This window comes from Ambystoma mexicanum, chromosome 12, assembly GCF_040938575.1.
Source record: "Ambystoma mexicanum isolate Mex_15411 chromosome 12, UKY_AmexF1_1, whole genome shotgun sequence".
Classification (NCBI taxonomy): domain Eukaryota; kingdom Metazoa; phylum Chordata; class Amphibia; order Caudata; family Ambystomatidae; genus Ambystoma; species Ambystoma mexicanum.
This window is the reverse complement of record NC_090936.1, coordinates 491,213,074-491,229,392: the sequence shown is the minus strand read 5'-3', so window position 1 is coordinate 491,229,392 and position 16,319 is coordinate 491,213,074. Positions and strand designations below refer to the sequence as shown.

At 44.0% G+C, this 16,319-nt stretch overlaps 1 protein-coding gene across 1 annotated transcript in view; it reads left to right on the top strand.

Moving 5' to 3' along the window:
- Positions 1-16,319, top strand: part of NUP205 (nucleoporin 205) — a 1,887,652-nt gene that overhangs the window by 1,782,069 nt on the left and 89,264 nt on the right. Inside the window, exon 40 of the mRNA XM_069628771.1 lies at positions 1,405-1,528. Within this exon, the coding sequence (XP_069484872.1) occupies positions 1,405-1,528 (124 nt within the window). The remainder of the gene's footprint in view (positions 1-1,404; positions 1,529-16,319) is intronic.

Below are 16,319 nucleotides of genomic sequence, written 5' to 3'. Positions count from 1 at the left end.
CCAATTTCAAACCCACCACCAAGCTGGGATCTCAATGTAGTACTCGCAAAGCTCATGGGGGGCCCCCATTTGAGCCTATATATAAGTCAAGTCTTAAACACCTGACATACAAAACTGCCTTCTGAGTGGCTATTACTTCCATAAGAAGAGTTGGCGAATTGCAAGCATGGTCAGTGCAGGACCCTTTCTTTGTCATAGACAAAGATGAATTGGTTTTACGTACACATCCTAGGTTATCTCCTAAGTTCATTTCCAAATTCCACGGGAACCAATACATTGAGCTGCCGGCCTTCTTCCAGAATCCAGATAGCTCAGCTGAGGTAAAACTCCACTAGATGTAAGGAGGGCGGTCCTTTATTAAGTAAACCAGACTGGACTGCTTAGGAAAACATCCAACTGTTTGTCTCCGTAGAACCAGGCAGAGAAGGAAACTGCATTTCCAAAAATGCCAGATGGATAGTCCAATGCATACAACTGTGCTATTCATTATCAAACAAGACACTGCCTTTCACACCAAGAGCTCACTCAACAAGGAGCACAGGAGCTACTCTGGCATTTATCGCAAATGTCCCTTAGACAGAATTTGCATAGCAGCTACATGGCGCTCAGTACACACTTTCGCTCTGCACTACTGCATTGACACTGATTCCAAAGCAGATACACAGGTGGGACAAGCGTTCTAAAAAATCTATTTGCCGCTGAACCTTCTCGCAATCCACCACTTTCTCCTAACACTGCTGTCTAATCTGTGCATAGAATGTGATCTAAGAAGATTTCACAAGCCTCAGAAGGGATACATTACTCACCGTAATCGTATTTCTGATGCTTATATCTACTTAGATTCACATGCGCCCATCCTACCTCCCCTGAGAGAAGGTACATAGATGATATGAGCTTCTCTGATATTTATCTGCTTGGATACACCAGTACTCACACTACACTTCATGCTACCTCATGCCAGAAACAAAACAATCTGAAGGACCTTGACGTGTGAAGGACCATGGGTACAGTGGGCATCACACTAGGGATAGTATTACTGGCACACCCTGTTGACATCCCTTTTCGAGTTTCAAATACAACAACTGTAATACTCTGCAGCTTCCACTGGATGTCGGCTTATGCATAGCATGTGAATCTAAGCAGATACAAGCATCAGAAATAAGATTACGGTGAGTAATGTATCCCATATAAGTATATATGGCTAAGGGTAATACATGTGGGGAGGTATGGGGAGCTGTGGGGAGGCACCACTCCAACTCTGTGCATATCTATAATGTGAAATACATTTCATAAAGAAAATTCAGCATTTTTGTAAGAATTATTCTTCCGGCATAATCACATAGATCAATATTGATTTAGACGCAGTGTATAAAATCTCTATCCTCTCCCTTCTTCCTGCTCAAGCTGTGTCAATCGGAGATGCCAGTCGGTGTGGATAAGATCTCAACAACTCAGAAGTACATACTGGCAAGACAGCGCTTGGTGAAACAGATCAACAATCGTGCAAAGCTGCTCTCACTCTGCTCCTGTATCCTTTGAGCCTTGTCCGAGTTAATGGGTTTGAAAGCATCTTACTAACGCAAGTATGGTCCAGAGGACTGTGTGGGTTCAGAAATTCCTTTTGGGGGTCCTTCTGACTAGACTAATTTTGCTAGTCCCTAGTCCTTTTGCTGGCTTTTTGGTGTCCTAATGTCTTTAATCCAAAGCAACGCTGGAGATGGTAACTCATGTTCAAAATCTGCTGCCTTGGTAGCTGTTAAGTCAGAAATCAATTTTTAGGTCTGCTTTTGCTAATTTTAGCAGTCGCCTAGACTATTTGCTGATCTGACACGTTTTTGCTAAAAGGAATACTTTTTCTACAGTTTCCTTGGAAGCTGCATCTTCATTTTGATGTGCTGCCAAACGGAGTATATATGGTTACAAGTGTAGAGGTATTTGAAATTGCCTGCTTTTGTTTCTGATCAAGTCCCCCCACCCACATTCTTTTTCTGTATTAGGCTGGTTGCAGTTGTGCATCTTATTTTTGGATCAACAACTGCCATATAGCCAAACTCCTGAGTCCTCAACTGCCATATAGTCCAACTCCATCTTGACATTTGAAGATCTATCTGCACCACTGCTTCCTAGGCCTACCTCACAGCAGCCTTCCCCTAATCACGTGACCCTCACTGCCCTCCCCAATATTGTTATTGGTCCTCCATCAGGTCTCTTCACTCTGGTTGCATTATCTTCTGTGTGCCTCCAACCCCAGCTGTGCCAATCCTCCTTTTGTTGTTAGAAATTCTGCATCCATCCTTCTCCGGGTTTCTTGAAGTGGAACCTAGGATCTAAACTGCTCTGGTTGGGGACCTCTGGCCACTCGGCTGAAAGGTTTCTGTCATCTATGAACCATAACTGCTGGAGACCGCTTAGGTTTTTCCTGTTAAACCCTGTGGAGACACTCTCTAGAACTCTTTAAACTGTCTTAAAGGGACACTAACATGTATTTACATTTTAAACTACCATTGTCCCTCTGTTCCCCTTGCATTCTTTGACTTTTCAGTGCCATCTCTGTATTTAAAACTTTTAGAGTACTCCTGTTGTTTTCTGTGGTTTTTATTTTTTATCTTGGAGTTAATGTCAATAGTGCTTCACAGAAATGTGTGTACCTTCGACAACTCACTATACTTGCAGACAAAAGGCACTGCCATGGGTGCAGCATTTGCCCCTAATCTGGCAATCCTGTTTATGGCCAAATTCAAAAAGGACTTTGTATTTTCAAACCTCAACATGTGACAACCACAGATTAGTCACTGGTACCGGTACATAGATGATGTGATCTTCATGGGGGCCGGTACCACCCCTCAATTGACAGCATTCTGGATCTGGTTGAACACATGCAACACCGATATCCAGTTTACTATTGACCACAGTGGTTCCGAGATCAAATTCCTGGATCTATATATTCGACGAAAGATGGCAAACTAATTTGTGGCCTATACCATAAACCCACGTCCAGGAATACTCTACTATACTATGCCAGTAATCACCCGGCACACACCAAAGACAACTTACCCTATGGACAATACCTCCGAATACGTAGGAACTGTACTGTCCCTGAATATTTTAATAGACATGCTGAGAGCCTATCCACCAGATTACGTGCAAGAGGATACCCCAAAAAACAGCTGGAACAGGCTAGGAAAAGAGCACGCAACAGTAACAGAGATAACAGAGATAACCTCCTCCAAGTAGAACGGGATACCACTGACACTAAAGAAGACCGTCTCACCTGTGTTCTTACCTTCGGTACTCACACTTCACAAATAAAGAAAATAATCAATAAACACTGGCATATAGCACGCCTGAATCTGCCGGGCGAACCAACCCCTAGATTCGCCTACAAACGGGCTAGAAACATCAAAGAATACTTGGTGCACTCCCAATTTCAACCAAGTAGAAATCCCACACGGACACTAAGACCACTACAAGGTCATCATCCATGTGGCAACTGCGTGGCCTGCCTATTTACCAAAAAGATGAGCAGTTTTCAAATCAGACAACGGAAATGGACATTTGGGGACCTCACGAACTGCAAGAGTCAAAACGTGATTTATTGTATTGAATGCCCCTGCGGACTCCGATACATTGGTCAAACCACAAGAGCAGTCAACAGCAGGATCTTTGAACACAAGTCCAAAATGAGATGCAAAAATTTGACAGCGCCTCTAGTGAAACATTTCATAGCAGCCAACCACACACCGAATAACATCCTCTGGTGGGTTGTTGAAAAAATCAAGGGAAGTCCTGACACCCAATAAAGTCTCCTCAGAAAAGATTCATCGGCTGGATTCCTACCATCATGGTTTGAATGAAATTTTCCAACCGGTAGTATAATATCACCTTCTGATACAGACACCACAACTGGGGAACAGGCGCTACCTTCAAGTCACATCACTTGCGCCACTGCAAAATATGCCCACTCTGTGAGTGTTTACCCTTCAGACCATGCACCACTATAAGGAGCATCTTGCCCCTTCAACTAAAAAATGACACCTTGCTTTGTTTTTGACCTAACGCTGCTCCTGAGTCCAGTCACTTGACTCGCAACCCCTTGTCACCTAACATGCAACCTACAAACTATTCACTCTGCAAGCTCACTAATCGACTGGCCAGATTAGCCCCAACATAGCTTGGGTTCCCTGACCTCATGTCCTGTTAATGCACGCATTCGTGTTTTCTTCCAATTATTAATTTTCCTAAAACCAGCGCCTCAGCTAGACTTGAATAAAGACCAATAACCCTATGTACCCCACATTGGTCTCCTCAACAAACAGGGACACGTACCTTTCCCCTTAATTCCCTACCAACCTCAGTACTACAACCCGTTGTGACACTCAACAGCATTTGGAATCTCCTGAGAAGGGTGAACCACAGCGAATGCTGACACCTTGGTAGCTGTCGACTTTCCCGACGCACCCTGTGCACAGAGCCTCTCTCTTCCCCCTCAGGTACACTGAGTCACCTACACGTGTGATCGCCATGGCAACAAGTGTCAACACCAATTTCCTACTTTGGCGCATGCGCGATCACTATGGTTACGGGCATATTGCTAACACAGACGCTGAGCGCGCACACCCTCCATTCCAGGCTGCACGAACGAGACGCACGCTACCCGTTCCATTTTGCACCAGCCCCTGCCGACTCATGCAGCAGTGAACATGCTTACTAAGAGGTAAGCCCCTCACGGCGAATTCCGCCAAGCTCGCACACAAGTAATTTCTCCCACCCTCTAGTCACTCCATACCGGCCTAACAGCCCGCTCTCCCCCTCTCCTCGGCATGCTGCTCTCCGTGGCCGTCTCTCTACAGCAGATGAGACAAAATGCTGGGCATATACCTGAATGAGCACCACAACGATATGGCTTCCTTCCGTTTGGTTACTATATTAGGGCACTTGATTAGATTTCACCCGTTCAGTGCAAACTTCATGCACGCATTGGATATTCTGCAAACCCGGCTTTTTCATTTAAAATATGTCCACCAATGAAACTCTGACCCCAGATTAAAAACCACATTTACAGCCAGTCAGCCGCTGTATCATGCCACCAAACTGACCTTAACAAGGTCTTGGCATTCTGCCTTTGCTCTCTCCACAGGAGCCATCCGCAAGTCAGTACCGGTCCATAACCTGTACCTGATGCCGACAGGATTGGAACATTATAAAAGCAATGACACTGCACTAAAATCAGGTACAACAGTTGTGTTTCCAATGCTACTTTCAGAAACATGAACAAATGGATGTACAGCTCCAATTTACTAACACTAATATATGAGACACTGGCACCTTTCTTATACAGCCCCACTTTTTCTATACTTTTAGAGACACCCAGATGGGATTTTGAATGCTAATCTTCACATCTCCTGGTTGCCTACGTGATTGGTCCTGTTGCCTGGCAATCACCCCTGCGGGACCTGAACCCGAACACTTGGGATTTGAAGCACCGGCAGGTAAGCCTCCCGACCGGTGCTCAGAGTATAAATGATTACACTAGTGCCCTAATTACTGTGGGCACCCGCAGTACAACCCCACTCACTCGATACCTATATTTTCCCTACAGGGTCCCTGAATAGGAGCCCTGATGAAGGCGGACCTGTTTCAATAGACTACCGCCGAAACGTGAAGAATACAGGGAACCAAACTGAACACAAATACCCCTTTCTTTTGGAACATTTTTGATCCAACTAACAACCCTCACGTTGGCAAGGAAACGATATCATGTACCTAATGACCCTGCTGCATTAACTGCTCTGTATAAACTACTGGAGGAGGGACAACTAAAAGCTCCTACATGGGACCTTTGATGCAATGCATCTATTGAACTATTATCATGCATCTGACCTCTCTGTATCCCATCCTTCAACACATGTCTTTTTAGTGATTTAATTTACTAACATTGTTTTTACTCTTTGTTTCTGTTTTTGCTATATGCATGTCTCACGATATAAATTTCTGTATTTTTGAACTTTTAACTATTTGTACCATGTTGATGTACTTATTTTCTTTATGCCCTTGGCTGAGACCATAACCATGTTGATTTTCTGTTATGCTTTTTGCTAAAAAATTACACGATTTATACTTTTTTGAAATCAGGAATTGACTTTTTTGTTTTCCTTTCTACTGTTTGCTAACAACTACAACAATTACTCTAACATTTGTTTTTGAAACATACAGTAATCTCACTAAGCGAGTGGAAATTTATAAACAGTCGATGATTTAGTCCTAGGATTTCCAGAATTTGAAAACCTAACCTTCTTTATGAATAAACTAAAGTTAGGGGACAGATTCAAAGAATTAAATATCTGTTCACCCAAAACGTTTTTGTTTTGAAACAGTTTCGGTAAGGGTACATTCTCTCGTTTATATATTTATTTTAATAAGGTACAACTTTTCACTCTTGAAAATAGTTACAATTATACCAACCTGTATAATCCTTTTCCTTCTGATTTGAAAGGCTATCTGGGTCTGTATGAGATCCTGTACTGTCCCTTTAGGTAATAATTTGATATGTTCATATACCTGGCTTTGTATAGGTACTTGTGTTTGGAAATCACTGCTCTTCACTCCTACAAGTCATCAATTGCTCTGCTGACTTTAGAAGTGTTGTGTAGATCCCCTTTACTTTTTTTAATATTAATTTTACCTAAACCTAATACTTATATATAAATGTACATAAGGCTTACGTACTCTTACGTCCCGTCCCATTTCCTACATACTTATGGAGTGTCCATCCTATAGGACGGGACCAGTACACTTCTGGCACAGCACAAAATTAATTTCCCTTTAAAAAATGTTTGTTTCTCGGCAGGCAGAGAGGCGTGGGCATGACTTGCCCCACTGACTTGGCCCACTGGCAACATCAGTCAGTCCTTTTTTCCTCATCGACGGGACTGGACACCGACTATAGCATGCATTCTTTTTTTTTTACTGCGCAACAGTTTCCCTATGCCATTTGTTTGCCTTTTTTAATTGTTTACTTCGTCCCCTGTAGATTCAGTTGGTCTTTTATGATGGGCAATAAAAGTTTTACAGCCTGCGCTTCATGCAACAGGTATATTGCGGCAGCGGATTCCCAAGCGTGCTGCCTTGATTGTTTAGGCCCCAACGGTGAAGATTGTTACGATGGAGGGAAAGTATTCTATGAGTATCCTCCCAGTGAAATAAAGGAGTTTGTTTCTTTACATCAGTCGAGACACTGGGTAAATCGGGCATCCCGTGAAAGCGGGAGGTACGTAAGTCCTGTACCTGTTAGCCACAGCATTACTGTAGAGCGCTCCGAAGCCAAGTTGGCGTCTACCGATGTCAGGAGCACTGAGGTCCCTTTGGGGACTTTCACTGGAGCATTCTTTGTTGCCTTGTTGCTCCTACACCTGCAAGCACAGAGGACCTTCCATGGTCTAGTACCGGATCATGGAGACCAGGGGTGATGCCTCAGCATCTAAAATATACCGGGCTTGCAGAAGCATGGGGGTCATTGACCTACCGGAGCAAGCTCCAAAGATTTTCTTTACCCAAAATCTACTGGGACTTGCCCAGAGGTTCTGCCAGGATATCAGAAGAGAGCTCTACATTGAGCAAGACTCCCTGCGTCTGTATCCTGCCTTCAGGTACAGGTTCCAAAACAAGTACAACCTGTGAAAGAATGTCACTTCCTTCCAAGGAGGGCATGTCATTACATAGTCAGCAACTGACCTCCCTTAAAATGGCTTCCATGGACCATGCCAGAGATATGGATTGCTCAATCATGGTTTCCCGATCAGCGGAAGAAATTTCAGAAATGTCCTCACCAGTCTCTCGACCTCCAGTTTCCTCAAAATCTTCTCATATCCCTCTTCCTCTGGCTGTTAGCAGGGAGTATTTTGTAAAAGTAGATTGGTCTTCAATGTCAATCTCCTACACCATACCATCCTCGTCCCTCAGATTCGGGGCACCTCCTCAATTCCAGCAACCAACTTGGTACCCTAGACCACCCTCATCTTGGTCTCAATCTGCCTCATTTTAGACTCCCTGAGCTGCAGCACCTTAAACATCCTCGAAGATTGATTTTTTTGAAAGATTTCAAATCATGCACTCTGAACTAATGAAGGGTTATTTCAAAAACTTGATAAGGGAAGGAATCCCTCGAACTAGATCAACCCCTCAGCCCCTGGCAGCTCCAGTCCAACATACTCCACCCCCTTCCCCAGTCCCTCCAATTGCTATGCCTCCAGGTAATGCAGCTTCAGATCCGTTGCAACCTACACCCTTGCAGGATGTGCATCAGAGTTCAGTAATAGCATTACACAAATAGGCACATGTGAGGAAGAATCCTCATTATCATCCAATGCTTTTCATAATAGGATAAGGGTTCAAGTCTTTTTAGGTTTCCCTGTGCCAGAAAGGTCTGATTCAGAACCTAGAGTTCTTTGAGGTGTACTGTCAATAACTGTCTGACAGATCCGGATTTCGTTTACAAAAGGATGCATTGGCCGAGGCCCAGTCAGTCTGAAAAAGTGCCGTCTGTCTGAAAAATTGCAGACTTTGAGAAATATTTACCTCAAGAGAGGGTAGCAGCTTTTAAATCCAGAGCAGCTGACTAAGCTTATTGCAAAAGACCTTAGAGAGTCAGCTGCTCACTACATTGAAACAGCCGCTATAGTATTAGATATCGGCATCGATCTAAGATGGTCAGCTTGGACGAGAGCTACTTGTTAGCTAGAATTTCATTTTTGTGCAGAATTCTTGGGGCCCCACTTGCGAGTCCCCCAGCGCTTTTTGCTGGACTCTTGGATTTTTGACCAGTTATCCTGAGTGCGTGGGAACCTTTTTCCACACCATCAGTCTTTTAATTTATCTTTGGGAACCTTTTTCAACCCTTTTGGTTGTATCTTTTTGGAGTAATGCATTCCTCCAATTTTAAAGGCATCTGCAATTTATTATTGCAGCACACATCACTTTCTGTGCAGTGTTTCTTTGAGCAGCTTCCTTGTGATCACTACAGTTTCCAAGGACAGGGGGATACTTTTTCTCCTACCTTACTGTTATTTTGTGGAATCAGCACACCACACCTTTTGTGTGGTGCTTAGGGGACACAAAATATCCTTTTTTCCACTTCTTCTGTAACTTTCTAGTTACAGTAACTAGTCAATCTATGTGGCTGGTGGCAGTGGATATTTTCTACCGATTTTCCTGTGAAACGTACACGCAGACTGCTGTCGCAGCTGCAGTAAGGGACACATGGGTCACCATTGATATAAAATGGTGCCTGTCTTATTTTTTTGCCACTTTATGATGCCTTGTCCTTTCTTGAACCTTCTGCTGTCCTGGAAGGTGGGAGGTCCTGCTAACCTTTCTTTGCTGGGCTCCCATTGGGAAGCCTGCCCGAGGGCACCAGCGTGTCTGGGACGACAGGAATCTGGGAGTACACCAAAACTCTGCAGGTTTTTGTCCTCCAGTATGTCTGTCTGAATCCAGTTCTGACTGTCCCTTTGGGACAGCCACCACGCAAAGTTTGAATATGGCATATCTACTGATTTGCTGGGTTCCTAAATAAAGGCAATGGTCCTGGAGAATCCATGATAGTCGAGCCATGGAACGAAGAATCCAAGAAAGGAGTACATCTGCAGCCACCTCCAGTGACTGCCAAAGCCGACTGAGTAACCACTTGTGCTCCAACCTCTTCTTCTAGTTGACGGGGAAGATCCAGACCGGACGACTTCGTCCCTTGGATTGGTGGGCCTTAGCAGTCTCGAGGCCATCTGCATTTTAAGCCATCCCTCGAAGTGCTACAACCGTCCTGTGCTGTAATTCCCCAATACCTTGGGCCCTGGACCAATTTGCTGTGCATGATATGATATATGATATTTTATTTATATCGCGCTCATACACGTTTCATGGTCTCCTGAAGCACGGTTTTGGCTCGAACTTCATGGACATCCTGCTGGCCCTACAGTGACTCTTTCCCACTCGGAGACGTCTCCCCTTCCAAGTCGGGCATTAAGAAAAGGAGAGAAGTCTGCCATGTGACAACCGTCACTGAACCAAAGCCTGTCTCGAGTCCCAACGAGCCAATATCATTAACATAGTCTGCTGGGCATTCCATAGCAAGAAGCTAACTGCCTGCTCACTTGCAAAGTTCCTTCTTCAGCCTCCAGGCCAAGAATACGAACCGGAGCTGCTGTCGCCTCACCTGGGCAAACCGCCAGTGACCGTCTTCTTTCTTCAAGAAAAGGTACCGTCCCGCTCCTAGGTACTCACCTGAGTGCTTGCTATGTTGAATTGGACTCCTCCTGAGTTTTCTAAGAAACATTGGGGTGGACAACCCAACTGTGTTCACCCAAGCATAAGGACACTGATCTTGTGGTCTACAATCCTCTAGGTGGTCTGCCTGACCTCCCCGAACCACCTTTAACTAAACTTCGTATCTACCTGCAACATAGAAGAAACCTGCTATTTTGACAACATCTGCCTTTCTTTGTTCACCCGCCCTTGTACCCTGTTGTCCCAGTGCCCTCACTGACTTTGAGACTCTTCTCATTCCCAGATGGGGTTGGACTTTCTAAAGTATAGGCTGCCTAAAAGTACTTACCAATATCTGTGTTGCTTACTATAATATAAGAAATAATTTGCTGAACTTGAATGATACTCTAACTACTTGCATGTATATCATCTAAGAGTTTACTATTTAACTGAGTAATGCTCAACAAAGGTCTGACTGTATATACATGTGAATAGGTTTACTACTGTCTCAGCAGGAGGGGTAGATGTTCCACCCCTCATCGATCTTGCTCAACTTAGCTGCCTGTTACCTGAGCAGTTAGTATTTGCTGGGTTTGGCCTGTCAGATGATAATATGGCTATTATGCAAGCTGCAAGGAATCAGTCAAGGAGGTCCTGATATAAAATCAAATGGACTTGTTTCTGCTTTTGGATGTTGGAGCATTCTCTGACTCCTCCTTATCCTTCTCTGGACAACATACTCTATTTTTTGTCTTACTTAGCATCGACAGGAGTTAACCTTTAATCGTGTACATATTTATCGGCTATTGGAGCTTATATTAATGCTCCAGACCTTACAATATCTATATCTAATCCTATTATCAAAAGTCACTTTTATGGTCTACTTAGGCTATAACGTCCAGTGCCCAAGCCCTATGTAGTCTGGGATCTTAATTTAGTATTGTCAGCAATAAGCCATTAGCATTTGAACCCAAATAAACTGCTGTCATCAAACTAGTGTCATGGAAGACAAACTTTTTGGTAGCCATAAATTCGGCTAGAAGTATTCGCGAAAATCAGGTGTTGCCTTCATCAGAGGCTTGCATGGAATTTCATAAAGACAAAGTTGTTCTTAGTACACATCCTATGTTCTTACCCAAGGTGGTGTCTGTTTTTCCGTTGAACCAAGAAGCAGTTCTCCCCACATTCTTTTTCTCCTCCCAGACTGAGGGTGAGTGTCCTTAATTTTCTTGATATTTCGAGAGCCCTTAAATTCTATCTAGGCCACTCCAAGGAATATAGAAAATCAGACGGCTTGGTCGTATACTTTGGTGTTCAACAGGCTGGCCTTCAAGCTTCCAAAGACACCATAGCTCAGTGGATCGTCTCTTATATTGTGGAGGCATACAAACTTCAGAAAAGAATAGTACCGAAGGGGTACAGGCTCATGAAGTTCAAGCTAAGGCAAAGGCAGTAGTATTCCAAAGAAACATCCCATGGGAAGTTATTCGTAAAGCATCAACTTGGTCTTCCCCTTCTGCAAACATTTCAGTATGGCTACTGCAGCCAGATCGGATGCTAGATTTGGTCAGACAGTTCTGCAGAACCTTTGGATTTGAAATAATTTTTCAGCCACCCAGACAGATTAATGCTTTGTAATCTCCCATAAGTATGTAGGGATGAGGGGACGGCACGTAAGAGTAAGAAAAAGTTGCTCACTGTAGTGACTTCTGTACTCTTAGTTCATAGTCCTCTTTTCTCCATGCGCCCCGCCCGCCATCCCCCTATACAAATATTAAGTCAGGTTTCCCGTCTTGTGGATCCAAGGACTGACACTGTTTCCGGTAGGTGGAGTCGCCAGGGCTGGCCACGTCCTTACCTCTCTGCCTCCTGATCAACACAAAACATTTTAAAAGGGAATTTCATTTTGTGCAATACCAAATGTGTCCCATAGGACGGACACCCCATAAGTATGGAGGAAAGGGAACTAGGGAATAAATGTACAGAAGTCACTACGGTGAGTAACATTTTCTTAGTTTACTTCTACTAAATAGTACATTTTTCAGTAAGTATACTGTGTTGATAATGTATTGTGTGCTTGTTAGTTGATTAACTTTAACTTATGACTACCCTCTTAAGAGAGAACATCCAGCTGCTCTGTCATTTTACCAAGATGCGAGTCAGGTGTAACCTGGTGGAAAACCCTGCCTGGCAGCAGAGGTTGTTTTTTCAAAACCCTCACAAGAGAAAAAATATGCATTTATTTATTCATTTATAAAGCTTGCTAAACCTGTAGGCATCAAGACGGTGTTTGCCCAAGTTACAACAGCATAAATATATGATAGGTGGGAGGAGTCAGACATGGGAGACGGACACATAGGTGAAGTTTTATCACAAGGCACCATTTATTAAATAATAAAAGGGGTGATAAACGACTATCCCTCCCTAGCCTAACCAGAAATTCCCTACTACATTTCAAACTAATACTAAAAGGAAAGTAACCTAGTGTCCAAAATGTCTGTCCCATACAAGCATACAACAAAATCATACAAACAAAAGAAAAAAAGAACTCTTGTGATCAGGGTTGAATCCCCTTTCCCTCGATCAGTTCAGAATGTGTTAATTCAAGTTCAGTTTCAAGTGGAATATACAGTTCTTTGTATCCAACGCGTCCTTCACTTGGCAAGATAACTTCCTTATGTCCACAATGTTAATAGTTGTTACAGTTTACACTTGTCAAATCAAAGTCTCTTTCCTCATATATCAACTTGAAAAGTCAATGACAAACAAATTCCTTTCTCAGGAGACCAATCAGTTTCTACTATGTTACATTTCTTCTTCAGAAACAACACCTTAATTGGGATAGACCATTCAGCGTTTTTTCTTTAGTCGGGATCGGTATGAAGCAGTTTGTCAAAACAAAGTGGTGGAATTGCAATTCTTTTCCACCTTCTACTTCAACCACAGGTACAGTACTTCGGCTTCTTTTCTTCCTGGTCCACTCACCTGCCAGGACTAACCACTAATTGTCCCGTTCCTGCTGTACTCGCCTGCCAGGATAAAACTCCTCCTCCTACTACTCGTACTGTGTGGTAAGGCTTGTTCACAACTTTCCACATTTAACTCCTTAATTGGGAAAGTTAAACCAACAACATTTTCTGGAGTAGGTCTTTTGACTTGGATTACAATTGGCTTACAACTGAGAACGATAATGCTCATATTGATTGGTTTGCCCTTGACAATGCAGGTTGCAATTCTCTCCCCCTTGATCCTTTTTTGCAAGGAGGGCTCTTCCCTTGCTGTCTGACTTCTTTCCACACAACTCGCTGGATGGTGACAATATGCTTTACAACTTGTAAGTTTGCTGCATTCAATTTGCCCTGCTATCTCTGGACTTGGCAGTGCAGGAAACAAGGCCCATTATTTGGATAATTCTCTTTGGTAGAATTGTATCCATTTTGTTTTGTATCTGCCCTTCTTGGGTTAGGCAATGTAGGTTACAATCTGCACCTTCTTTGTCTTGTGCAATGCGGGTTACAAGGGTTTCTTATTGGGCCTTTTCTCTCCCATAATTCGTTTTCACTTTGTCTATGAATTGTGCCTTTTCATGGTGGACAATGCAGGTTATAATCTGCTTCTGTTCGCCCTCTCTTTTTCAACATTACATTTAGTTTGCTTGAATTCAATTGTTCGATATTCAAAATTAGTTTTTGTTTTAAGCGGTCGGTCTCAGAGCGTCACTTTGTTACCTCGATTAGGCCAACTCACTGGTTGCTGCTGGCATCTTCTCTGGACTCGATTTCTCTGCTGCACTGCTCGTCGTGTTGTTCCACGAGGCTGATCTTCCCGCAAGCCGCACCGTCCGTCAGTGGAGCTCTCCCAGCTCCACACATGCTCCAGTGCAGGTCGCTCACTGGAGCAAGACACAGGACGCGGAGAACACTTCTCTCCCTCAAGGCTGCCGGTCTCCGCACCGCTTTTTCTGCTGCCCGTCCTCTGTATCTCTTGGCACCACGGCTTCAGCCACAGTTTCTTCTTGGTGTCCCGATAACGATAAAGCAGCGTCTCCGACTTCTGCTTTACACTGCTTCGGATGATCCCGCTGCACCTGCTGCCTCTGCACAACCCGCACCTGAAGGTCTTTTAAACATTTAAAGGTCCCACTTGGGTGTGGGTTATTACAACCACTAGACCGCATACTATGGTTTGGTAACCCTGTACCTCTCTTCCATGTCCCATTACTAAAAGCATTATGGGACTGGAAGTCCATAATGTTCTTAGTTGAATCAGCATGAAAGTCTTCAATTTGACAATAAGCCGTTAATACTGAGGAGTCTTTAGGACAATTATTCAGAGGGTACTCCCAGTCTTCCTGACCAGAGTCCCCTCCCATAGGGTCCTCCCGCAGAACACCACTGCCAGGGTCAAGATCAGGTAGCATCTGCCTTTTCCTGGCCACATGAGAAAGGTCCCAGGCCAGGTTCTTTGTGATGATCGCCTCTGATTCAGAACATAAGCTAGTACATTAAGAAGGAGCAGTTTCAATAGGATAAGTATAGCAGTAAGACGGTTGGTAACAGTTTCATTGAGAATGAAGAGCTGCCGGGGTCAAGTCCTTGAAATATGCCCTTAGCACAAACACTACAGGTTGGTCTTCTCAAACCCTAACCATAGGACTTTACAGAATACCTTCTTAACAGTGGCCAATAATGATATCATAGCAGAGGTACTTTAAAAGGAGCCTATTAAATTGCAGGATATGTTTTTCCACTTAGTGTGTGTGTCTGACTGGTTGCAGCTCTTTACTCTTTAGAGGCTGCCACTGCAGCCATGTTTACTGTGATAGTAGCCTTGCGCACTCTGAGGCGGAGCAGAATTTATGGTGTAATTTAAGACCTGTGACCAGTCCTTGGTTGATGTTGTCCTTCTTTGTCATGTTTCACTGGGACAATGAGCATCTTTAGATGTTTGCCTATATAAACTCTGGCTGCAAGCTTATGAACGCTGTTAGGCAGAAACCTGTGCAGTTCCCTTGGGGACCACTGCAAAAGATTTAAGACTACAGGTATAGCAGTAAACCCACTTGGTAGCAGTCTGCACCACCCAGATTTACCTGGTAGCTGTGGCTGAGCAGTCAGACCTCCCTCAAGAAGAGTTAGGCAGTATGCAAAGTATACACAATATGTACCTAGGCACAATAGCACAAGCAAACACTGACCAGAGCTTGGTTTCAAAAGTATATAGTTATTTATTTATCAAACACACATAAGTTGAAATCACTCTAGCAAGATATAGTAAAAAAACACTTCAAACACAGTTATAATGAAAGCAGTTTCAACCCTTACTCCTATCTAGACAACTCTAGGTTAACACCACATAATTAAAACAGAGGTGAGCGCTTAACGTTAGATGACACTCTAGTAGGTTCAAGAAAGGGATAAAAAGAAACAGAAATGGGTTAAACACACCACTCTAAGGTCCAGAACACTTGCAATAGGCTCAAAGAAGCACAAAGTCACAGGTGAGCAAAAGTCACTAGGCAGGGCCCACTCTTAGAGTAGCCGGAGCGAAAATGTGCCCAAGATCACACTGTTATTAGGGATTCAAAGTCTTGCAAAGAGTTAGAAAGAGTTTAGAGTGGCTTAGAAAGTTTAGCCAGGGTGTTCCAGGCACTCCCAGGTTCGAAAGCCGGGGGCTAAATCTACCCCGTACAGTCGGTGGCAAGGGAAGCCAGGCGGAACACGGTACCTTAAGCGGAAAGGATCCTCCAGCGGTGGCAGTTGTTCCAGGCAGTGGCAGCAAGGCTCGACGTCGGTCAGGGGAGAAGAAGTTCTCGCTGAAGAGCAGAAGAAGAAGGTCGTTGCACTGCCCGGGAAGAAACCAGCCGCGGAGTCCTCCGGTTAAAGGGTTGTACCGACTTTCGTGGTTGGGGTAAAAGTGGTGGGGTTCCGGTTGCCGGGGTGCTTGGCACTGGCAAGGCGGCCACGAGATACCTCGAGAAGCGGAAAGAAGGTGAAAACTGGTTGTCCCCACCAGTCAAGGGAAGGAGCCACTCCGTTAAGAGTTCTCCTCGGTCGTTGGAA